Source organism: Trifolium pratense, linkage group LG4 (assembly GCF_020283565.1).
Source record: "Trifolium pratense cultivar HEN17-A07 linkage group LG4, ARS_RC_1.1, whole genome shotgun sequence".
NCBI classification, from domain to species: Eukaryota; Viridiplantae; Streptophyta; class Magnoliopsida; order Fabales; family Fabaceae; genus Trifolium; species Trifolium pratense.
Window position 1 is genome coordinate 43,002,584 of NC_060062.1, and position 26,515 is coordinate 43,029,098.

At 32.4% G+C, this 26,515-nt stretch overlaps 3 protein-coding genes across 3 annotated transcripts; 2 read left to right on the plus strand and 1 right to left on the minus strand.

Annotated features, from left to right (window-relative positions):
• The first annotated feature begins 9,094 nt into the window (after nucleotides 1-9,094).
• Nucleotides 9,095-10,111, plus strand: LOC123922712. The gene has a single exon (XM_045975410.1). The coding sequence runs from the start codon at nucleotides 9,095-9,097 to the stop codon at nucleotides 10,109-10,111; it is 1,017 nt and encodes a 338-aa protein (XP_045831366.1).
• An 8,485-nt stretch (nucleotides 10,112-18,596) lies between these two features.
• LOC123921424 (GTP-binding nuclear protein Ran-3-like) lies at nucleotides 18,597-20,415 on the minus strand. Its single transcript, XM_045973963.1, has 8 exons — nucleotides 20,302-20,415; nucleotides 20,124-20,193; nucleotides 19,881-19,937; nucleotides 19,656-19,773; nucleotides 19,483-19,572; nucleotides 19,211-19,390; nucleotides 19,008-19,085; nucleotides 18,597-18,922 (listed from the first exon to the last, which is right to left on the minus strand). The coding sequence occupies exons 1-8, from the start codon at nucleotides 20,302-20,304 to the stop codon at nucleotides 18,850-18,852; spliced, it is 669 nt and encodes a 222-aa protein (XP_045829919.1). The 5' UTR covers nucleotides 20,305-20,415; the 3' UTR covers nucleotides 18,597-18,849.
• Nucleotides 20,416-23,403: 2,988 nt separating this feature from the next.
• LOC123882310 lies at nucleotides 23,404-26,493 on the plus strand. The gene is made up of 4 exons (XM_045931150.1): nucleotides 23,404-23,538; nucleotides 23,640-23,725; nucleotides 23,814-23,904; nucleotides 26,141-26,493. The coding sequence occupies exons 1-4, from the start codon at nucleotides 23,507-23,509 to the stop codon at nucleotides 26,169-26,171; spliced, it is 240 nt and encodes a 79-aa protein (XP_045787106.1). The 5' UTR covers nucleotides 23,404-23,506; the 3' UTR covers nucleotides 26,172-26,493.
• The last annotated feature ends 22 nt before the right edge of the window (nucleotides 26,494-26,515 follow it).

Sequence of the window (26,515 nt, forward strand, 5' to 3'; positions counted from 1 at the left end):
CACATATCTTGCTAGTTTTCATATTATCATTTGATATTCCAACATGTAATCGATCATTGTTGTGAACGGAATATATATATATTTTTTTTAATGGAATTGTGAACGAAATACTATAAGTATTCTTTGGCAAGCTCTAGAGGCCAATGATTTTAGAATTTGATACTTGTATTCGATTATTTAATAATAATAATAATAAAACATTTTTTTATTATGCTTGTTTTTCAAAGTAATAAAGTTCATCAAATAGTTAATATGTTTAATGAAATGTTAAACGTGACTTAATCGTGCGTTGAGTTTCCACCACATCTCACAGGTCATGGGCAGATATTAAGTTTTCACATTTGTATAAATAATATTTATGCTTGATTATCAGCCATGAGAATACTATACATAGTGTGTTGAGTAAGTCTTATCAAATATTCTCATAGTAAAAGTGGTGTATACCACCTTTCGACCCGAACCTAATCTATGGGTCCTAGATGGAAAGTCGAGTACTTTGTTGATGTGCAAATCTCATATAGAGACAAAAACTGACATAGATGAGATTTGCCCCTCATATATAACACAAGGGTAATATCGATGAACCTTTTGATCGAGTATGACTGTGAAGTGTGTGGTCTATAAATAAAAACTTTTGATCGAGCACTATGATGCACCAACGCGAATTATAGCAACACAGTGAACCATAGGAACCGTAGTGAAAGCACAATACATTGTAAGATACGATGCATACAAAGAGAGGTTCTATAAATAGAACCCTTGAGCAGAATTACTTCACTTACTTCGAAATCACTGTTTCTAAAACTCCGGTCACACTATAGGATTTGTCAAATGAAATTTTTTAATGGTTATCATGGCTATTTTTTTATATTAACCCTCTGATTCTCAGGAAAAAGAAACTAATCATTCAGAGTTTGACCGTGAAGTAAGTAAATTCTGATTAAAAATTGTTTTCACCATGAATTGAATCTGAATTCTCTCAAGTAATTAATCATAAGAAAAGTTTATTAACTATTTAATTTTAAACTCAATATTTTGATCGACATCAATGACTATTTCGATTACTCGTTATTTTGAATGTGATTTCCTCTCAAACACAGCTTTTATCTAAACACCTTGTGGCTTTGTGCGCTGTTATTTATTTTATGTCTAATCGAAAATGACATATCAAGAAAGTATGATTCTACTACAGCAAATCATCACGGGAATGTAGGCACGTGATTATATGATAAACAACCTGTTGACTCAACTTATCAATGAATTCAATCCATTAAAAATCACAATTTTGTTTTGTTTGCATTGGTTAGCAGAGTATTCCACATAGCAGCCCATTTTATTAATTACTCATACAATAATCATCCAAACATGCTTAGCTAGTACTATTATTTACTATGTCCGAGATTCTATTCTTATAAAGTAGTAATGAACTGCAAATTCTCAATATACATGCCTCAATTTTCATATAAATTAACAGATCATTAATTGATTCAATGGTGATTGGCGCTAAACTTGATAGGGAGCATTACTGTTTAATTTCCTGCAACTTCGATCGGAAATAAGCTGAAATCACTTGATATTTGATGTTAAAACTAACTTCTGAATCAGATTAAGCGGTTCAGTCGACCGGTTTTGATGGTGAAAACCAAATAAATTATATTAAAAAGCCAAAAGTAGATAATATAAATTAGATATATATATGTTGAGGTGGTTCCATGAAAAGGGCAAGGATAGAATGTGGAAGATACTTTGTTAGTTTTGTTCTTACCTAAGTTCGAGTCTTGATGTCAAAAAGATGAGATCTTATTATTATTATTATGAGAAGGGGAAGAGAAAGAGCACAACACAAAGGAGGTTGTCGTTTTGGAATGTTGCTCTTAAATTTGTGCACATGGGAACAACATTGTCTAGCTTAGGGTATCCTTCTGTACATTAGGTGGGGAAATATGCTCTAGTTGACCCAACAGTGGGGTACCCACGCAAAGGTGTCATTCCCTAATCTTGTCTTAATACACCCAAAACATATTGGGGCCATGTGCTCCTATAATGGGTCCTATAAATTTATAACACAAGAAGAAACTCAACTCTTATTTGTTTGTCATCATCAAATCAATCAATTTATGTTTAATCTAGGTTGCACAAAATTGGAAAATCCTCTCTTCACATTAACCTCTATGTAATTTTGTTTCATTTTGCTAATTGATTTGATTTCAGCATTAGGGATGGCAACAAGCGCTCATGGGTGCGGGTTTGACACTTACCAAACCCACACTTGAAATTATCACTCAAACCCAAATGTTGTTTGGGTGGCAAAACAACACCCACGCCCACACTCATTGGGTTCAGATTTTTTTCACCCAAACCCGCATCACATTTGAAAATAATTTGCAAATTTAAAAAATTAAATTCTAACATAAACTTTGAATTAAATTACAACTAAAATTAAGGTCTTCCAAAAAAATTCAAACATAGACTTTCAAGAAATTACAACATAGACTTTCAAGAAATTAAATTACAACTAAAATTAAGGTCTTCCAAGGAAATTGAGGGAGACTATGAGGGATAATTAGGTAATTATAAAATATTTCGGGTGGGTGTATCGGTTTCAGGTGTGGGTTTGACTGATACCAAACCCACACCCGGGTGTCACCCGAACCCAAACTCAAACTCAGTCAAATCGAATTTCGCCCGTTGACTTGGGTTTGAGTTCAAGTGGGTCTCTCGGGTGTGAGTTTTTTTGCCATCCTATCAGCATAAAGTTAATTAATTAAAGCTAAGTTCTCTGTCTCTTACTCAATAATTATCTAATAATAGTAACATGTCATTCATTATGAGTATGACATACAAATACCACAATAAAGGATAATTAAGAAATAGTCTTGCTTTAGTAAAAAAAATAAAAATCAGAGATTAATTATTTTATATGCACATGAAAATAATTATTGAGTAGATTTTGTTTATCCTGCGGTAAAATTCTAGATTATGGAACTCTCTTTTTCTGAGAAATAAGAGGATTAACACCAAAATATGAAAATAGATAAAAACAATTCATCCATGGGGGAAAAAAAATGTAAGTTTAAAATGCAAGGATATCATGACCTTCTACATATGACCTCAAAAATAGAGGGTCTATTGTGTTATTAGTGTCGAAAATGAGACTATACTATATATAATGCAATTAATAATTTAATGGTGTACCAATTTTTTTTTTAATGGTTGTGTTATTTGTGTGAAGTGATGGATGTACTTGTGGTTTCATTCCCTCCCAACTCATTTTTTTCCTTCTTTCTATTAAGTGCTCAAATTTTAACAGTGTGTGTTCATCCACTAAACCAACTCATTTTCTGTAAAGCCCCCAAGCATGATGCGATTCTAGGTATTTTATTGCATTTCTAAAGGGTTTTACCCTAAAAAAACTAGTGTGTTATTTGTAGTGTTTGATTCTGTTTGGTAAAAAATGACGGATAGCTGATAAGATAATTTATAAATCCGATCCAATTTATCATAATCGATTAGTTAACATGTTGGTTAACAGTAGTATGAAACACGGAAAAAAGTCGCCGGCTTATCAAATTATCTATCGAGCTATGAAAAGGATTCAACAAAAGACAAATACAAATCCACTATCTGTTTTACGTCAAGCAATACATAGGGTAACTCCCAATATAGCAGTAAAAGCAAAACGTGTAAGCAGATCGACTCATCAACTTCTCGGGACTTATTCTATTCTAAGTTCCTATATCCAAGTCATTTGACTTTAAAATATCTTTTTTTCCGAATACAAGAAAAGATCAAATTACATTTCTAAGTGTTTGGTAAAATTAACGGTTGAACTAACCTATAAGTATGAATTGACATTAAAAAAACATGTTTAATCAATATATTTAATTTTTTTTAGTAAGATGCATCGTAGGGTAAAATTGGAAGAAAACATGATAAGCTCATAAGCTATTTGAAATAACATTTAAAAAATAAGTTATAAACTAAGTAAAATAATCTATATAATTTTTTGAAAAATTGTTAGCAAACAGATTTTTTTAACCAAATGAACTTATAAACAGTGTCATCTCTACTTAGAAATCTGATATTCATCACATATGATATTTAATAGCGAAAGTGATATTTCCTTTTTGGATGTGTGCATATGTATTAAAATTTACTTTTTAACTTGTCAAAGGTTCCACAATAAACATTTATATTTTGATATTTCTAATAGATTTATGTGAAAACAAAAAGTCAACTTATGTGACCTCATATATAAACACTGCTTATGAAGAAAGGAAAAAAAATATCACTGCTTGCTTATGAAGAAAAATTAGTATTGTTAATGTGTCTATTTTATAAATGGATACATCTAAAATGCCTTTTAAATATAGATATAATTATATTAACATTTTATATACTAAAACACAACGATTCGTTTTAGTGAAAACTCATTAACAACATAAATTCAATGTCTTAGCTAATTACAAGTTTATTTAGAAAAAATTTGAATCTATCTGATAATTTGAAAAGAGACATGTATAAGGACAATTTTTTGACAAATAAAAGTTTATATTTATGGACGAATATAGTAAAAAAAAAATTAAACAAAAGGCAAAAGCACCTTTTTAAATATAATTAAAGTAAAGAGAAGATAAATGACAGAACATGGAGGTACTAGACTGAAACCTACAATAAACAGTCAAGGGCTTGAACAACATCTGCCTCGTTAAAAATTTTATCAAAAAATTTCAATGGAATAAAATCTTAATGAAAGGAAAAAGAGTGCACAGAGCAAACAAACAATATTAGAGAAATTAAAACTGTTTGGTCCTACAAAATATTTTCTATCTTGGTCATTTTGATCATGTTTCAAACAAGAAAGATTTTCTCCCCCACCCTTGCTTTGGATTCTTTCTTTGGGATTTTTTATTTTTATTTTAGACGAAATGACAAATAACATTGAAATTTACACATAATTGTGAGACTCTGTGTTTGAATTTGAATAAAGTTGTTTAGTCTAATAATATTGACATTTTTTAAATTTCTATAGTACTCAACAAACTAATGAAGATGTATCATTCGCTCTTGGGGTGTCGGGATTAATTATTCAAGAATTTAATTACTTTTGCCGTAAGTTTAGTGTATAGCTGTAAGTTTAGTGTAAAGATTCCATATATATTATTGCTGGTTTTTTCAAAATTACTCCCTTTACAATTTAAGAGTATTTATCCATTAATCAATAAGAACAAATCATATGCATATAAAATAAAGAGAAATGCTCATTGCAAAAAAACTAAATAAAGAGAAATGATATATATAGCGAAAGACTACTTCACGAAAGTATCCCGAATTGTTGTGAATTGTGATTGATCCTTCAATACATTGACCAACCATGTTTTCCACAAAATTCTGAATTTAAAATATTCTCTATGTTTACTAAAGTGACACATCAACATCGTGAAAATTTCGGGAAGCTCCCTTTGCTATGTATAGCATAGCACTGTAGTAAAATAAAAATTGATTACAAATTAGTTGTATGTATCATCTAAATCTATCTATGTGATTTATTCTCATTAGTTGATGAATAAATTCTTCCAAATTATCAAGGAGTAAATTAAGTTTCACCATTATCGCTCATGTAAGTACAATCCAAATAACAATTATGAATATATTTAAATTGGGGTGCGAATTCACGCTTGACCCACACAAAAATAATCAATATGATAATTCTTTACTTTTGCTGGATGGCTAAATTCATATTTACATAACTTAAGTAAAAATTTGAAGTTCTATACTTTAATTTATTAAATGAAATATAACAAAAATCAAGTAAGAGCGCATGCAGATGTACATTCCATAGGCAGTTAATTGTCAGGTCTCACTTAAAAAGTGAATGCCAAGATTACTCGTAAAACAAAGAAATTATAGAGAGGGAGATGCCAAGGGGCAACGAAAATTGAATATATATATATATATATATATATATATATATATATATATATATATTAATATTTTTACTTTTTTTAAAAGGTAAAACGAGCTAGCTTAGCAATAAAAATAAAGAGATTTCGACTATGTTGGTATCCTTTTATTGACTCTGCAACAAATTAACTCTCAAAATTATTAAAAAGAGAAAAAGAAGAAAGGAGAGAATTTGGGGAGATTAGATCAACAACTAAGTATGAGATAATAAATACAACTCCCTCATTATAAATCTTACAAACTCATAGGAAAAATCAGATGAAATGAAAAAGAGTGCAGTGCTCCAAAAAATATTAACAAAATCAATATTCAAGAAAACCAAATCTATTTATAGTAAAAACATGACTATTAGGAATCGCGTCCTGCCATAGAAAATTTTCAATTTGCAATTCAAGACTAGCAATATTATCAACACACTGATTGTCTTCTCTATAAATTAAATATGCGAGATAATGCAAAACATATGTTTTGTGAGCTCAACACAATTCAAGGAATCATAGATAGATTTCTAAGTGCAAGAGTAACGAGAGTAGACTCATTCTTTATCCAAAGCAAATTTCAACTATTTCTATTAGCAATCTCTATAGCTAACATTACCCTAACAATCTCAACCTAAAAAGCATAAAGATTTTTAGCAAACAACCAAGAGTAGTTCTAGAACTATTTCAAAAAATACCGCCGCATGCAGCCAAGCCTAGACTCACGAGCACTGCCCCGTCAGTATTGCATTTCATCCGGTAGGCCTTTAGCAAGATTTTACTTTCATATAAAGGGAATGTTAGAAAAATAAATGTGTCATCATAACTAAACAATCAAATCAATTAATGTTGATATTCCTCTATATTTCAATTAGCCCCTCCTTTTTCTCTTTTCAATATTTTCTCATTTTCTGTTACTTTCAAATTCTAATGGTAGCATTGTCAAGAATTTCAAACTTGCTATAACTAGCTATGGTATTGGGCAGGAGCATCTAAAAAATATATATAAGGACAATGAGGAATATACAACCAAAATGATTGTTAATAGACCACTAAAAAGCACACATCTATCTTTTGATTGAAGAAAACAAATAGAGAGTACATTGAAAAGAAGTTTTGGAATTATTGGACAAAACAAATAAAATTAAATTCAATTATTCAATTATTCTAGACTAGAAATAAAAGCTATATGAACATAATGACAACAATTGGCGCCAATATATATGACTTATATTTTATATTTTTTCTCACCTAAATTGTTTTCATTGCACAAATAGAAGAAACTTCAAAAGCTATGAAAAAGATTTAATAGTTGGTAGGAGACTAATTAAAAGAACCTATATAATTAAAGAGCAAATGAAGTGATGTACATATAATTAGGTAGCAAATCTTTAGCCATCATATTTCAAATCTCCTATTTGTGATTATAGTTATCGTTTGAAATATACTTCCATCAACTTCATGATATTTTTTTATGTTTATTAGTGACCACGCTTAGGAATGCGACCATCACATTCAATTACTTTTATATATGAAATCACACTTTGACCTTTGCGAAATAAAAGGGTAAAGAATTAAAATTCGTTTCCTACTTGATTCCATATCATTAAGGGAAATGATTTGTCTTTAGATTAATGAAAGATTTTCATTAACTTTGCTAATTAACCAATGATAAGGTATAATAGGCATGGTATTTGTTGGTTGATCAAGTTGACCGATCAAGAAAATGCGCACTAACAAGAAGGGTCAAGTTAACTATCAAATGGATGCTGTTGAGCGTGCCTAGCAAATTCATATTAAGATCTCATCTTTTATTTATTTTTATTTTTTTGGAAATGAGAAATATATGGTGAGGGGATCATGCCCCGCTCCAAAGCAGAGAAGACCTTGGACTAAACGAGCGCTTATAAAAATAATTACATTTACCTCTCTCTAAATATACTAACGGAGCTTGAACCAAGAACCTCTCAGATTCAAAATATGTTTTACCACTAGACTAAATCTTCGGAGTTGTAAGATCTCATCTTTTAGGTGAACTCATGTTTGACTAATGAAAATTTGAGTGGTAAATGACAATTGTCTAGAGAGATTAAAAATAAAATTTTGTCTTGACAAAAAAAAAAAGAAATCGAGAATTAAAAATATATTTAATCCAATATTTTTTTAAAAAAATTATTCATTTTTAGGATTAAACATGATTTGGCAATGAATGGTGATTTTGTTGATAAAAGATTATCTTATATTTTGTAAAGATGCGAGTTCAATTTTCGCTGTTAAGGTGAGAATTTCTTTGAATCTTGATGTTTTTGAGTTTCAAGACATGTTCTAATCTTGACGAGCCTTTGAAAGTTAACTTATCTAAAATATTTCTATAAAAAATTATTAAATATGATTTTAGTCGATATGAAATATGCACATTTTTTATATTAATGCCTATAATTTTTTATTAACTGCTAGTCCCTTATCTCTTATAATAACGGCTGCTTTCTTTCAATTTTTATATAAATGAGTTCTTTTAGTCAACTATAAGGACTAAAAACATCCATTATTAGAAAAAGTATGGACTAAAAATTGTCACAAAGTTTATAGACTGATTAAACTTGAAATATACATAATTTTATAGAGGCTAAAAATACATATAATCTTTTTATCCGTAGTACTAATATCAATTCTTAATTATAAGTCATTCTTCGATCATGTAGGCACATATTTGCACATCCTCAAGACTCTCCTATATCAATGTAAATTTATTTCATTCATGTGTCTTTTATCGCCTAGAAGTTTTCTTGAGCCTATTATTGTCAATGTTTTATGCATCTACAATCACTTCATGCGCTCGTCATTCTTATAGTTACGTGTCACATGTCCATCAACTTCCGCTTGGTTCATCCTTGAACCGCATCATACCACGAGATGTCTTCTTTGATAACATCAATAATATCCCAAAAGACTTTAACTATTGTCAACCGACTTCATAAATCAACACAAATTTTTTCAACGTGTTTTGTACGTCACACAATTTTAATGAAGGAGGGTTGGGTATAAAGAATCTTGATTTTTTTAATCAAGCGTTACTTTGCAAATGGAAGTGGCGAGGACTTTGTGAAGAAAAATCTATGTGGTGTAAGTTGTTAGTGCATAGGTATGGATCAATGTCTGAAAACTTTCTTCTAAATATGAACAAGGAAGTTAAATTACAATCAATTTGGTGGCGTGATATTGTGAAAATAGGAGGTGAAGAGAGTGACGGTTGGTTCAAGTCCAATGTTTGCAACGTGTTAGGTAACGGTAATACCATTCTATTTTGGCAAGAAAGATGGGCTGGTAATGATAGTTTCATGAACTTATTTCCACAATTATATGTTAAAAGTATGCACCCAAATTCAGTCATAGCAGAGTGTGGTTTATGGAATGAGGTTGAATGGAATTGGAGATTGCTTTGGAATGGAGATTTAGCGCAAGATGATATAGAAGCAGCAGCTGAATTGGAGTGTTTGCTCTCAGATATCAGTCCTAATAAGGATCGTACGGATTATAGGAAATGGATCACGAACAATCTCGGCATGTTTTCGGTAAATTCAGCGTATTGTTTTTTGCAAAACTGTTACTCTCCATTGACCATTAATAGCAATGTGGTGGATGCACTACAAGACTTATGGGCGAATGATGTTCCATCCAAAGTGAGCATTTTTGGATGGAGGTTGTTATTAGCGAGACTACCGACTCGGAAGGCGTTGGAGAGAAAAAGAATTATTAGTAATCCGCGTGAACTTTGTTGTGCTTTTTGTTTTAGAGAAGAAGAAGATATCAATCATTTATTTTTTAATTGTTCTATTTCAATTCAAGTGTGGAAAAAAGTGTATGAATGGCTGGACATGAATTTTATAACATTTGAGGAAGTATGGAAGCATTTCACTACTTTTGGTGATTTGGTGAAGAGTAAGAGTCTTGCTAAAGCTCGTCATGTCATTTGGCTAGCAACCACTTGGAGTATATGGCGAACTCGAAACAACATTATGTTTCGTGGAGATGTGTTTAATTTGGCCTTACTTGTTGATCAGATTATTTTTATTTCTTGGGTTTGGTTTGTAGGTCGAATAGAACTTAATCCTTCATTTGTATTCTCAGACTGGTGTAACGATCCATTAGCTTGCATTCTAAGTATCTAATGATTTTCGTAATTTCTGTAAGGGTTGAGTGCCCCTTGCACTCTTTTTAATTCAATCCTTTTGCTTATCAAAAAAAAAAAACACAATTTTAATGAAGAATTTATGAAAATGTCACTCATCCAAAAAATATTTTAAGTCAAACATGTTTAATTGTGAATTTCATATAGCACAGGCTACCAAAACTAATATGCATATTGTTGGTACCAATCAATTTTTATAAGTCATTTTCAACCCTACAATTTCATACATGATGCACAATTTCAAAATCCCTTTCATTTTTTTTTTCCTTCTTTTTGACAGAAAATATTTACTTGCTAATAACAAAATATACTAATATCTATTTTAAGGTTTTTTCTAAACTATATCCCTTCATAATATGAGAGTATTTACCTATTAGCAATGAGAACAAGTCATATGCATATACGAAATAATGTTAGTTACAAATTAGTTGTAAGTACTACATACAAATCAACTTATGTGACTTGGATACAGGTTAGTTGAAAGGACCCAGTTTTATCTCTTTGTCAGAGAATATACACAATACTCATATTGGAATATTATCTTTTTCCATTGAATGTTTTCATATGCAAAAGTCGCAATCTTAGAAGAGTTGTCTTGTTGCATTTGTTCAGCGAAACTGAAAAGCTAAAAAAAAATTATGGATAAAAAATTGGTAATGTTCATTGTTACAGTATTATAAAAAAAAAAAATGTTGATTGTACAGTTACTCACAATAAATCAATAATAATATCCTGAATTTTTTACATAAAGTGCTGAAAAATCCATTGACTCAATGATTTAATTTGGAAGTAGAGTTTGTCCTTTTGTGGCATCAATACATCGATCGAGGCCTACCTAGCTTCATTGTTGATAACTTGTGTTTCTGTGTCTCCAGGTTTGTCGTGGGGACCTTTTCTATTTTATTAAGTTTTGTAACGTGGTGGGTGGCTGCAACGGGATTTTTTTTTTTTTTTCCTTCACACCCCGTCTCCAATTATAAGTTTTTCTTTCTTACTGCAATTAGTATAACTTAATTTTGACACCTCATAAAACTATGCATACGATTAAGGGTGGCAAAACGGATTGCGCCGATCTGTTTAACCCGTCATTTTCTACGGTTGGATCAATGTTTTAGATTTAGTGTCTTAAGTTGGTCCTGCTTTACCTAACTCGCCTAACAAGTCATTTTTGGTGGGTTAGGCCGAATTTTTTGGCTTGGTGCATTGTCTCAAACTATGAAAAATATAGTACTTTTTATTTTGTTTTTATGAAGACCTCTCATATAGTTTAGCCATGCCTTATGAATAAATAAAATATCTATGCTCATGTAGTTTGGTTGAAAACAGACTATACAATATTATAATAATTGATATTATGAACAAATTGTTTTATGTTGAGTTTGATTTAATTTTTTCAAAAAGTATAAAAGTGTACCTTTTTCTTTAAAAACATATTAATAAATCTTTTTCTTTTTTTGTGTTAGATTATGTTGAGAAAATGTTGTTGGATTTCAAGTGTGAGTGTTTAAGTCCCACATCGACTATGTGTGGGAAGAATGTTGGATTTATAAGAGAGGTGTCCATTAACTTAACACCTTAAGGTTTTGGGTTGGGATGTGACGTCTCCCTCTCTTCTGTGGCCTGGAGCATTGACCCATTATTTCTCCCGAGCTCCTCCAAACTCCCCAACAAATGTGTAGTATCTATCTAGAAACAAAAAGGAAAACAAGAAAATGTTAAAGTTTGGAAAAAGGCACTAATATTAAAGAATAAAATTAAGATCTCAAGTCACATGGTTCCAAAATGGCTACTATATTCTATTGCATCTGCATCGAGGGATAAAGAGCTGAACAAAACAGCACGGCACGGCAGGGTAAGGTTTGTTTTTGAGTGCACAAAGATAACAACCTCTGCCAGTAGAAGTGATATATGACAATCATAGACATAAGGCAAAAATCCGTACTTTTTTTGGTTCTATTACTATCATGTGTGCAGTATCCACTATGCCCAGATACTCTAGACAAAATATTACAACTATTATTGGAGCGAGTTCTACGATGAACCACCTCATGTATTATATCGTCTTTATGGTTAAGACGATAATTTTATTATTTTTTGTTTACAATGGAGCAGAGTATCGAATCCAGAATCTCATGTATACTATCTAAATATCTCATCACTAAACCAAATATAATGGTTTAGATGACAACTTTATTATGTCAATACAATGAAAGGTGGGTTTTTTTTTAATTAAATTGATATCAATTAAATCATTATTTCAACTGTGAAAATGAGAAGAATAATGGCCCTCTAGTTTCATAAGACAACATTTGTCATGTTTGGAGTTTGGAACATTTTCAAGTATTGGACCATGTAGAATTTGCAAAACTTTTTCAAGTGAGTTCTACTGCCGACCACCTTCATAAGTGGTTTGTGGTCTACAGTAGTTTATCACTTAAAAGTTATTAGAAATCCTGATGACGATCGACAATACTTTTCTGAAGTAATATCCCATGACTCTCCTTATTTTTATGGATAACGTGATAACCTAATTGATGTTGCTTCAATATAAGACACATTTATTTTTAGTTTACTTTTATGGAATAAATATACATCAACTCACTATCTTAATCTCGTATAAATAAAGATGATCATCAACGTCTATTATGAAAGGTCTATATTAAAATTTGTCTATTAGTACTTAATTAACAAAAGTGAAAGATACATTGTTACTGTACAATACTATTATATTTGTTAGCCCTCGTGAATTGAGGGACATTGTTGCACTTTATCAGTTAAAAACAGTTATCGATAGTGACCAAGTTTACTTTTTCTCCACCATCCCCAAGATTACAATACAGTAATTTAATCAATGTGATTATTGTTCATATGCATGTCTGCTTTTATGTACAAATGAAGAAGGCAAACACAAGGTGCTCCATTTTATGCTCAGTGTTTTGTCCCGTTAAAACCATCTTTGTCCAATTATGTCTCTTTCCAATGGCCCCTCATATAATAATATTGAGTTTTACTTTCACCTAACTTTGGTCTCTTTGTTTTCTTCATTTCATTTACCTTTCATTCTTTGTATTTTTCAACCAAAAAATATAATCTATGACAATCAAACACCAAGACTAAAATAAATTAAAATATCAGTGTAATAATTTATTTTAAAGAACTCATAAATGTATTAACTTGAGCCGAAAATATATTCCGGCTTTCCTATAACACCAAATTAGGCTCTGATATTATTTGTTGGTCACTAAGAGAACTTAAAACATCAGGAGAATATTTACATTGAGCTAAAAACAGTAATACAAATAGTTTAGAAATGTTTTGAAATTAAGGATGAATACTATTTAGTGTAGTGTAAACATTGAACGTAACCGAATTAAATTAGGCAATAATATGGTTTGGTTTGAAAAAACATAAATTGACCAAATAATTTTTTCCAAATTTGTTGTTTTTAGTTGACACGTTGATAACCAAATGCAATTGAGGATAAGAATTGGTCATGTCGCCTGAGTTGTTTGGTTTATTATCAATTTTTTGCTCATTTGGTAGGGATCATAGGTTGACATTGGCCTAACATTATGTGAGTTGGTCTATTTAGAAGTCACATAATGATGCTACTTTCTTTGTCATGTTTTTTATATTTGAAAGTAATTTTTGAATAAAACCTCATAATTCTCCTGTACTTTTTACGAGTGGATAACGAAACTCTCCTTATGTTTTCTCATACAGTCGTCCTTTGATGACCTTTGTGGCAAAGTCGTCTCGGCCAAGTTGCGGGTTCATCATCAATTTAGGTATACTTGTTTGGTTGATATTTGAAAATAGAGTTAAGTATTTAGAAAATCACAAAATTATTCTTCACTTAATAACAACTTGATCCTCTGTCTATACGTTGGCAGCCCACCAAAATTTTCATTGTTGACATCTTAAATCTTAATATATGTATTCTTTATAAAAATAACTTCTTAAGTTTGACATTAATTATTGTCAAAAAAAAGTTTGACATTAATTAGTTTCCATTTCCAATTGCATTTGTTCTTTTATTGACTTTTCCAATTTGCATTCTTGTAACAACTAACAACTAACTTGTAGCCCCTATTTTTTTAGGGTCGAATCATACAATGCATAAAAGACTTGTCAATTTAGTTTTAAATTTATTAAAATGTGCAAATTCAACGATCCTCTAATCATGTACATGTTTTTAAGAAAGAACAAATAACTAAAAAGATTATCCTACAAATCAAGCCAGCCTAAATATAGTTGTAGAAATTAGATGTAAACAACTTCGAAACATCATTTCCCATTGAAAGCATGTACAGTGTACGATACCAACACATATGATTACAATTAATTTATTTATTTATTTAAAATTATTACTGATGTCGACATGTCAATGTAAGTGTAGGGTCCGATGTTGTTGTATTTTTCAGTGCTTCAAAGGTGAATAGTAAATACCAAGGCCAAATAGTTTTCAAAGTGATATGTGATGGAAATGTGTGCTAATGCCAAATAATCCTAAATTCCCAACCAAACTGAGATAGAATGAGTAAGTGGAAGTAAAGAGGGAAAAGTGAAATAGAAAATATAAGGGAATTAATCTACAAGTCCTATTGACAATAAATTCATGTTTCTCATACTCTCTAATTCTCATCACCACAAAGACACATATGGCATAGACAATGACAGTTGCTAGCTATCATCTTATTGATGCCCCTACCATTTATGTATAAGCACATGCTTCTTTTCCACAACATATGTTCTGTTTCAAATTTACATGAAAACTAGCTATAATAAGTTTTATTTCTTCCTTTACCATTCTACCTACCCTACCATGAGGGGGCTCCTCATATACATTTCTTGTAAATATGTTTCTTCATTTTATTGATAAGCCATATCATGTTAAGTCACATTTTTTTCATTACCATTCAATTCACTTATTGTTAACTTTTTCATAATGTTGGGAGTTGAGGTTAATGTGGGTCTAGCCTTGTAAACATCATTATTAGTATGAAAATTTATGACAACTTAGATAGGCTCTTAAGTTATGTCTATCCATAAAATTCTATACAGTATGTTATTTTAAGCTACTATGAAGTGTTAAATTCATGTTGCATTGATTTCAATTAAGGTACATTGTTCAGAACTCTACAAATGGATTCTTCTAATTTTTAGTCCATAGATAGCTATAGTACTTGGTATATTAATTAGAATACATTGAATTATAAAAAGACTACACATACATGAGCCCTGCATCATTTTCTGGATTTTAGTCACATTAATTGCATGACATGTATCTATATCCATAGTGTTGATGACTTCTAATTAATTCATACTTTATTTGAGGAATAGGTTGATACTAAAAATAGAAAATAGACACAAAGCTAGCTGTAACCATCTACATAATACACTATGATGGCAATGTTATTCAATAGTAGCTATCAAAATGCCATGATACATAACAAAATTATGAGACACATAGAACAAGTGTATATGAGCACTATTAAATTAACATCTTAGGATACCAATCGTTAGTTGGTTCCGTGGTGATTGATGGTGAACTTGGTAGGAAGGACCATAGTTCGATCCCCTGCAGCTGAGATCAGGAAGGGGCTGAAATCACTTGATGTCAGAACTGACCCCCGAACCAGGTTAAACGAGTGGTGAAAGCAAAAAAATTAACATCTTAGGATAGAAAAAAAATATATATATATATATATAGCTAGTTTAGGGAAAGGATTCAAAATATCATGGGCCACATAACAATGTGAGCCCATTAAAACAGGCCCTAACCCTCTCAACCGACATTGAAAGCCACCCCATTTATTTAAAAGGTTAATTTTACATTGTTGTGTTCTTATAATTTGTTAGAGGTAACCACCAACCAGCTCCTAAAGAATTGGAAAATGTACTGTTCTAGTGGCTATTGGTCAAAATTCTATGTTATGAGCCCACATTTCATAAACATGTTTGTGGCAATGGGTAATACCAGCTTTCATAAGGCCCACTTTTGGACCTTGGTGGGTTCCTACCATATTGCTTAGTGGACATGTTGAGGAGTAGTAGTAATTGCAAAATGGGACTGTAGGTGTGGGTTAGAACCGACAGAGATTGAGACAAGTCCTTTGGCAAAGCAAATGGAGTTCAACAAGATGAGCTTCAGAAGGGATCCATCAACATCTTTGGTCCATTAAGTCACGCCCATTCCACACCAGGTAACAAGTTTTGGAGACATGAACATTTGAAATTGAGTGTATGTTTTCATATAACAACAGGTCTGTCTGGTGTGTGAGGATTGCCTCGCGCCTAACACACTATTGGGCTTGGGGTGTGGATATATGAATGGTGGATGGTCCAACAAAAAATCTAATAGCGTGCGGCCCAGAGGCTTTAATACCATATTAGAATCGGAAGTTTGGCCTAACTCAACCTTACAAAACCGACTTGTAAGGTGAGGATTGCCTGTACTTTATAAATTCATATTCAGGTCATTTTGCAACCAATGAGGTCATCTCGCAACCGGTGTAGAACTTCTTAACGGCGTGTTTTATAGCATACAAGTACAATTACACAGTAATCATATAGTGACTTGTGTGGTGCCCAGGGTGTGTCATCAGTAATGTAGTAATTGGTATTCAGTTATTCACATTGGCAATGATAAGTCACAAGTTTATGGATCATATGATAACATTAATGATGGATGAGTTTGCCACTTCAGCCCTTACTTGCATCCAACACTAAAAGGCCTAGAGTTTATTAAACTGATAAGGAAAATTTTCTGTCCTAATGGAGCACAATTATGAGCCCAATGTTGAGAAATGTGGCTTTTCATCCTCATGTGTATATGGACCAGGCCAACTGTCCATAACCTAAACATGTACCTTAAAATTAACTTCCATGACAGATTAAGTGTTGCAACAACTTTGGACCTCAACTAAGGATAGTCACAAGTCACCTCCAAATACCAATACATGGCATCAAAATCTAAGAATAGTTTAGAATTTATCTTAAGAAACACTTTTCAACACAGAATATAGTTAATACTGAGTATTAGAACTTATGATACCCACATATTATTATATAACTAGCATGTCAAATTGTTAGTTTCAGCTCAAGACCAGTTACCATCACATACCAAATTATTGAATGCCAACATGAAAATATCAATCATCTTCACTTAATATACATCTGCATCCCTTTCAGTAACTATTACCTACCTTATCAAACCTCCCAGTAAGCCTCATTTGTATGAGACGCGTCCGAAAAATTTCCTTTCTTGTTTCCTACATTTTTCTTCAATTCTAACACCCAATTTTCTTTCAAGTTATTGGTCCATGAAACAGTAATTGTGATTATTGTTATTATTTTTGTAGTTCTATAACCATTATCCATTATTACTCGCTTTCGTACTCCACATAATAACCTTATAAAAAGGATTGGGACTGCACTGATAAATTCCATATTATTCATATCATATAAACTTGAGTACAGCTTCAAAAAGATTGGCACAAACTTGCATAATATAGTACATCGTACAAAATACATTTGTCTGAAAATATTGTAAGATAATAATTCTCATTAATGTGCTCAATCATACAATGCCCCTTATATAGGCATACAAATAAGTAATACAAGGTAAAGATCAAGTTGGGCCTAATAGCTTGTAACACAAGTAAGACAGATAAAGCCCAGTTGAATCACTAAACTAGGAAAAATTCTCTTTAAGCCTCTCAATATGCATTAAAGCCCCTGATAAAATATATAGTTGAGGTGCCTTAGAGCATATTGAGGGACCTAAAGAGAACATTACAACAAAGTTCAGTTTCAGCAGGACTCAATATCACTGCATGCTTGAATGGTATTCATAAGAGGCAAATTTCATCAATGTACACAAGCTCAAAATATACTCTGAAGGTTTAATATACTCTGAATTGCATCACTCAAAGGTTTAATTAATGACTGAAGAAGTCAACTAATTATGATTACATTAGCATAATTGCAGGAATAAATCTAAGAAAAATTTGTTAAACCCTTGCCTACACTAGCTAAACCTGTACCTTAAAATTAAGTTCCATGACAGAGATTAAGTGTTGCAACAACTTTGGACCTCAACTAAGGATTAGTCACTAGTCACCCACCAAATACCAATACATAGCATCATAATTCATAATATAAGAATAGTTTAGAATTTTTCTTGAGAAACAATTTTCAACACAAAATATAAGGTGTTGCCATGATAAAATCTATGTTGTGTTTTTCATATGAACTTGAGCACAGACTCAATAGGATTGGAACAACTTACATATAGTACTACATTGTACAAATCTATATATATATATATATGCCCAAAAAAATTGGCATGAAAGCAGTTGTTTAAAGCTTTGATTGATATAATATCACTGCATGTTATTTGTTTATCAATCTGGTACTTAACAAGTTATTCTAAAGAAGTGAACATGATTAGAAGAGGCAAATTATCAAGCAAATATACTTTGAATTGCATCACTCAAAGGTTTAATTAGTGACTGAAGAAGTCAACTAATTATGATTACATTAGCATAATTGCAGAAATAACACTAAGAAAAATTTGGTAAACTGGCCTTGCCTTGCCTACACTAGCTAAAACTGCTACTAACTTATTTCCTAATTTCTTTTGCGATGAAATGCAATTCATCACAAACAGAACAAAAAACTATCATGAAATTAAACTCTAGAAAACCCTCTAGTTTACTCAAATAGATCATCATCGTCGTCGTCAGGAAGAGGCATAGAATAGGGCGCCAATATCTCCTGTTCATTCCTGTAAATTAAGCATATAAATTAATACACAAAACCAAACCAGTAAATAGGGAAGAACAGAATAGCATAATGTTAAGAGTGTTTACAATTGTTGCGCAGTTATATCAATGACTACTTCAGGAGGAGCGAGAGCAGGCATCTCCACAAAGTGAAGGTTCGTATCGCTGCAAATTAATTCGAATCACAGCATACACCAATCAATCAATCAATAATTTTCTACCACTCATCACATTCATGAACAAAAATAATAAAATAAAGTAGTAGTATATTCCATTAATTAGTTACGTACCCTACAAGTTTCCGGGCAAGGTATAAGAAAGGTTTCTCAAAATTATAATTACTCTTTGCAGATATCTCATAGTACTGTAGATTCTTCTTCCTGTGAAATGTAACTTGCTTTGGTTTAATCTGTCTATTCTTCACATCAACCTTGTTTCCACAAAGAACAATGGGTATGTTCTCACAAACTCTGTGATTAATATATAACAAATTAGAGTCATAACTATGTACTAAATTATATGAAAATGCCAAATACTATGTATTAAGAATGATAAAACTCACCTAGTGAGATCTGAGTGCCATGTTGGAACATTTTTGTATGTCGAACGAGCAGTTACATCGAACATAATAATAGCACATTGTCCATGAATGCTGCAATAACGTCGTTTAATATATAACAATAATTGGAAAGATAATTAAATTAAGATGATTTATGTCGATATATAGTTACATACTAATAAGCATCTCTGAGACCACCAAATTTTTCTTGGCCAGCAGTGTCCCAGCAATAAAACCGAATTTTTCCACAATTTGTATAAAAATCTAGTGGATGAACTTCCACACCAATGGTAGCTGTTGTGTTACAAAATCAAATTAGTTAATTAAGTAATAAAAAGGGAAGATAGCATATAGTATAGTAGTAATCAGGAGAGTGTTTGTTATTATTTACTATTACTTACGTTCATATTTCTTCTGAAACTCTCCAGTTAAGTGTCTTTTCACAAAAGTGGTTTTTCCTGCACATACCAATAATAAACAATGTCGTTAACGACTATGAAGCATGACACACATGGACACGATGGATGAGTTAATTGAACGTAATCACATGTATGTCTGGTGTGTTATATAGGTGTCCGATTGACATGTGTCGGATACCAGACTCAGACAACATAGATTAACAATGATATTAGAAAAGTACATACCAGTTCCTCCATCGCCTACAACGAGGAGCTTGAAACTTGGATAGTCAACAGTTTGTTGGTGAGGGAAAGCCTATACATGAACAGGAACAGAACAAAAGCATTATATGGTATTTTTCATATGAATGAATGAATATGAACAAAGAAAGAAAGATGAAGCAAGTAGAGCATTAGTACTTACCATGAATGAATAACAAACAGTGTGATATTGAGAGGTAGGGAGTGAGGTCCATCGAGGGTGCTTATAAAGCTTGTTGTGGACTTAAATCTTAAGCAACTTTGTTTTTTACTTCAATATCAAGCACAGCTTAGAATTCACGCACAACTTAGAATTTACGCACAGCAAAAATTGACAGAATCTTCAAACATGAATATTTTTTTTTTGAACAAGCCAAAATGAGATCTTTATATAAACAAAAGTCTACTCAGCACAAGACGTACCAAGGAAGACTAAGTAAGGTTACAAAAAAGTCAAAATACAAGGACCAAAAGAAACTATACAAAGCCCAAACAAAGCATAGGACTAGACCACCAACTATGACAGTTTAAAGCTAAAGTACTACTCGTCGCTTTCAACCACCTAAAAGAAAAAGTCTTGATCTTGTCCAACATATGATGCACTGTGTTTGCTGAGCCTCTGAATAAACTGTAATTTCTTTCGGTCCACATAACCCACACACAAGCCAGCCATATAAGCTGCATGAAAGAACGTCGTGCTCGAAGACCACCTGCTGAGTATGTAAACTGAACAAAATGATCGGGAATAGTCTGAGCTGTCACCAAAGAAGAGCCAATCCAAGAGCTAACAAGAGACCAAAGAACACCAAAGGTACTGCAAGAAAGGAACAGGTGCTGAGCCGTCTCAACCTCTCCGCATCCAGAAACACAATGATGGGCCGCCTCAGATAAAATCCCCCGAGTAACCAGGTTTGCTTTGGTAGGTAGCCTGTCCCGCAAGAGTCGCCAGGCGCAGATGGAAACCTTCAAAGGAACCTGACGATGCCAAATAAGACCTGACGCATCATCCAAAATAATTGCATCATGTGTCGTCAACAGCTGATATGCACCCCGAACAGTATAAACGTCATCCAGGTCAGATTGCCACTGCCACCTATCTGGAACATGGTCCTGCAAAAAGAGGGTAAGAAGTAAAGACTGACACTCCCCCAGCAACTCCTCTTCCCACGCCCTCAACTGACGCCGCCACACCCACGCCGCTCCTCCAATCCCCCAACCCTGCATAAACATCTCAGCCACTAAAGCCGATTTGTTTTCTGCCAAGTCAAACAACCGCCCAAACCGCTCCCGCAACGAGATTCCATCCACCCAGGGATCGGTCCAGAAAAAAGTGTCGGACCCATCCCCCACCTTTCTCGAAACATGCTCTCTGAACCACCCTCCCCCTAGCTCTCCTCCGCCATCCCGAATACGCGCCATCTCCCTCCACCATGTAGACCCACGCGCTCCACCCTCACACAGCCTGCCTCGCTCAACTCCATAACGGCCTGCCAACACTCGAAACCACAAACCCTCTCGATCCACTAGCATCCTCCAACACCATTTGCCTAACAGGGCAAGATTAAACTCTCTCAGCTGCCTCACCCCCAAACCCCCATACTCCTTACGTAAGCATATAGTTTTCCAGCTAATCCAAGGTATTTTCCTAAAGTCCTCACTTCCCCCCCAAAAAAATTTAATCAAAATAGATTCAATAGAAGATATAGTACCTGAGGGAGCCTTAAAGAACCATTTACTTCTAAAATAATATAATAAAATTAATTACTAACAAATTTATTTTTTTTGGTTTACAAGCGATGAGAATTGAACCTAAGACCTCATCCATACTACCTAAATTTCTCACCACTAGATTAAACTTAGTGGCTTTACTAACAAATGTATTAATTTGTTGTTATTAGTTTTAATAATATTTCAAGTAAAATAACCCACTTGGGGTTGGTCTAGTGGTGTTGGCTTGGATCCTTGGAGTATGCTCCTCTCAATGTCTCAGGTTCGATTCGTCCTGGTGCCAATTTCGGTGGGCTAAGTCCATACAGAGAAAAAAAAAACTCTGGCTTTAAATGAGGCCCCCGCAAGTGGGCGGTAGGATTGGTCCCCTTGAATTAGTCGGTCCTAGGACCGGATACCAAGTTTTTTTTAAAAAAAAAAATCAAGTAAAATATACAACAATAAAATTGATTACTACCAAATTTACTAATTTGCCCCTATCAAAATCAGTTTTAATAATTTTTTTAAATTTTGTATCCTTTTACGTCAAAAAAACAAAATTTGTATCCTTTATTTTAATTTTACTCTATTAATAAAAAAATTGATTCATTTTATCCAAATTTTTACATACATAAAGTTACTTTTTTTTTACGAAAAATACATAAAGTTCCTTTGACTGACCAATCTTTCCGGGGATTAAGGGTCTGTTTGTTATTGATTTTTTTAAAATAGATTCTTGTAGTGTTACATAATTTTGTGTAAAAAAAATTTACATAGAAACTTTTTATAAAAGCTTCAAATGAAAATTTGGTTTGAATAGTTATTCTTAAAATGTTATTTTAGGTATTTGATCATTTTATTGAAAAAAAAATTGGATATCAAAATTTCGAAAAATCACTTATTTTTGAAATACAATTTTTTGAAAAAATTATGATTTTGACTATGTTTTGATTTTCAATAATGTGCGTTTATGTTATATAATGCAAAATTAGTGTTTCAATTTAGAAAAAACGAATATAAATAAAACTTCTAAAATTTTGAAAATCAGTTTTAAAAAATCTATTTTCATAAATACAAAAAAAAAAATCCATTTTTTAAAGTTGAAACAAATAGGTCCTAAATCAGATTCTTCCACTATTAAAGGACTAAATAAATAGCCTTAACTACATATTTAGTCCCTTACGTTTATTTTAGGTTTCAATTTGGTCCCTTACGTTTAAAAAGTATCAATTTGGTCCCTTACGTTTATTTTAGGTTTCAAGTTAGTCCTTTCCGTTAGTTTTGTCACTAACACCGTTTGAATAGTACACGTGTCACTGTGTCCAAGTGCCACGTGTCAGTCCACATATGCAAATTGGCTGCCATATATGACAAAATTGACGGAAAGGACTAACTTGAAACCTAAAATAAACGTAAGGAACCAAATTGATACTTTTTAAACGTAAGGGAGCAAATTGAAACCTAAAATAAACGTAAGGGACCAAATGTGTAGTTAAGCCAAATAAATACCATATACCAAAAAAAAAAAAAAAAGACTAAAACCCGTATTAACTATTAACGCAAAAATAATAAAAAGTTTTATCATTCATATTGATTGTATCAGGAAAACCGCGGCTGGTCTCATATCAACAACTCTCGACTCGATCCCGATCAATTCCGCCATGGCGCCTTCTCCGTTCGATCCTTTCAACCAGTAATATTTTCACATTCATACATCAATAATAATTCGTTTTTCGCATTCATCTCTACTTACTTCAATTTTCACGTTTTCCCTTTTTTTATTAACTGTTACAGAGAACCTGTTGCTGTAAGGAAAAAGAACAATGGACCCCCAATCAAGTTCCTTGTTCCTCTCATATACGCCCCTGTTCTACCTCTAAGTTAGTTATTTTCCTCATTCTCTTCATTTTGTTCACTTTCATTTAAACAATTTCTGAATTATTTCATTTTTTTTTGTTTTAATTTCAGTTCGTTTGTCGCTGCGGCATAAACCTGTTTTGAGAGATCGTTTGTTTACTGCTGTGCTGGCTGGTGCTTTTGCTCATGGTTTCTATTTGATGTATCCTTTTCTTCAATTTTTATATGCTTGCGAATTTTGATGCTGCTGCAATACATTAGTGGTTTGTATTGTACATAAATAAATAAATATAGTATAAATTTTAGTAGAATTTGATACATGTCATCGAGATTCGACTAAGTTTTATGTTGGCTGTCGATTGCCTAACACAACCCTCCCGGGAGAGTAGTCACATCACTAGAGGCAGAGGAAAACTTAAAACTATAAGAGAAACTATTAAAAAAGATATAGAGATTAGTGAGTTCTATAAAAATATGATATATATACGATAGCATATTATGGTTTCATTTGATCCATGTAGCTGACTCTACATTAGTGAGATAAGGCTTGGTTGTTTTATACTTTAGTAAAACCGTTATACTTTTTGTGTGGCTTAATTTGGACCATTGTGTGCTTGAGATTCTCAATTAGAGTTAAGAAACTGGTATTTAGTAGTTTCTGTAGGATTGCAAAAGAACCTTGGTCGACTGCAGTCATAAAAATGACACATTAATGCAGTCGGCAATACTTGGTTTTTGGATCAAGATTGGATGGTTAAGACTTTAACTCGGTATTTTGTATCTTCAAAAAAAAAAAAATTCTAAATCTACAATACATTTAAACCGTCCGATCTCCATCCAACGAACACGGTTGAGCTGAATGCATCATTTTTAGGACAGCGGGGCATCTGATTTCATTGCAAAATGGGTTTGGTGATCTGAGAATAGTTTGGGGAGCATAATATATTTGTTTAGATTGTATATATTTTACCCTCTTTGATCGTGTAAATGCAGTCAATTGGATGACTTAATTAAGCGCTGATCATATATGTGTTTATCTCTAAGCTATGCTATAACAAAAGATAAATGCCGAAAATAAGAAGATAAATAAAGTCAAATTGTTTTTCTATCAGCTATAAACTATTTTCATAAGCTTTTCATAAGCTATCTTCGAGAGCTTATGAAAATAAGCTAAAAACCGCTTATGAACATTATCATAAACTGTTTTCATAAGCTCTCTGAACAGTCTTACAAGTAGCGCTTATGTCAATAGATAAGCTAAAATAAGTCAATCCACAGACAAGCCTTACCCTGATCTTCTATATTTTGGGATTTTACGTGGCTGGTTTTTGTTTATTAACTAAAGTTTGAATTGCTTTTCTTAGGCTACTGGAGATTGGACATGAAATACTTGTTAACTTTTGCTTTGTTGGTTTGTGTGAGAAGACATAGAAAGGGGAAATAACATGATAGAGTTCTGACTTCATCTTATATGGTCATAGTGTCAATGCTAGGCACCAAAAGTAGGAGCACCCTTCCCATGATATTATTTTGTCATTTCGTTTCTTGTCTTCAAAGTTTTCTATAGCAATCGATGAAAATAGAAGACAGAGTGAAAACAAAGTAGTAGTTTTGTAATTGAAAATGAAAACAAGAAATGAAATAAAAAAAATAAACACAGACTGAACAGGTCCAAAACTTTTGGTGTGGTGAGGAATTTTTCTGATGTTAAACTGGATTACTGTATTCAATGAATCATTATGTTTGGTCCAAATTTGGTTTGTAAGGGGGCTCAGAATCACAGCTTAGGTATCTTTCCTTGAATTCCTCCACAAAATAATTTTGATGTGTTGACTAGATATTACTAACAATGACTGATATTTATTGATTTTCAGGACTATTGTTTCCAATTTCAATTAATCTTCATTAATTTTGGTGTTAATTTTATGATTAGACTGGAAGGTTAAAGATCTGTTAGGGTGTTGAGGATTTTGATACTTAGGGCTGCTAACTAGTCCATTAGAATTGTTGAAAGGCAATGCTCCAATGAAGGACAAATAAGATACTAGATTGGCATTCTCACTTTTATGCATTACTCATACATTGCCATTACTTTGAAGTCAAAGTCGTTATATTATTTAATTAGGCAGAAGTAGTTGAGGTTCAAGATCAGTTTATGAATGCTCAAACTTTCATTACCACAAACTAACCTTAATTGAGTTATGACAGTAAATAGGGTACATGCATGCCAGAATGGTACTAAAAGATGTTAGGTTTTTGTTAATTTTGGATTTTGAAAGGTTTGACTAATAAATACAGAGAAATAAGGGTGTAAAGCATTTTACGTCCCGCTTACATGTTTCACCTTGTAATGGGCCAAATTCAACAATCCATGGACTGTTTTTTTTTTAGTTAATTTATGATTTCTATTCATGTTTCTCCTTAATGACAATACCCAGATCGGATTTGTATGATGCTGAGAGTAAATGATTATGCAGAGCATGTATCAGGCATTGGATCAGTATTGTTTACATCACAACCTCAGGTCCTCAATAAATTATTTGACTTCTGTTTGCTGCTCAAGCTCAACATCCTGGTAACACCTTAAATAGATAAAATTTATCATGTATGAATATGTAGTTTTTCCATTTTTTTTTGGAAGATTATATTGTGCCATGTACTAATATTTGAGAATTGCATCCCATACTATTTGAGAATTGAATCTTGTATTGCGGATTTAGCTTTTAATCGAATAATTGTGGAATTTGGAGGCGGTTCATGAGCTCCTCCAAGTTTTATAGTGCAAGCAAAATAATCCTATTTTTGTCACCTTA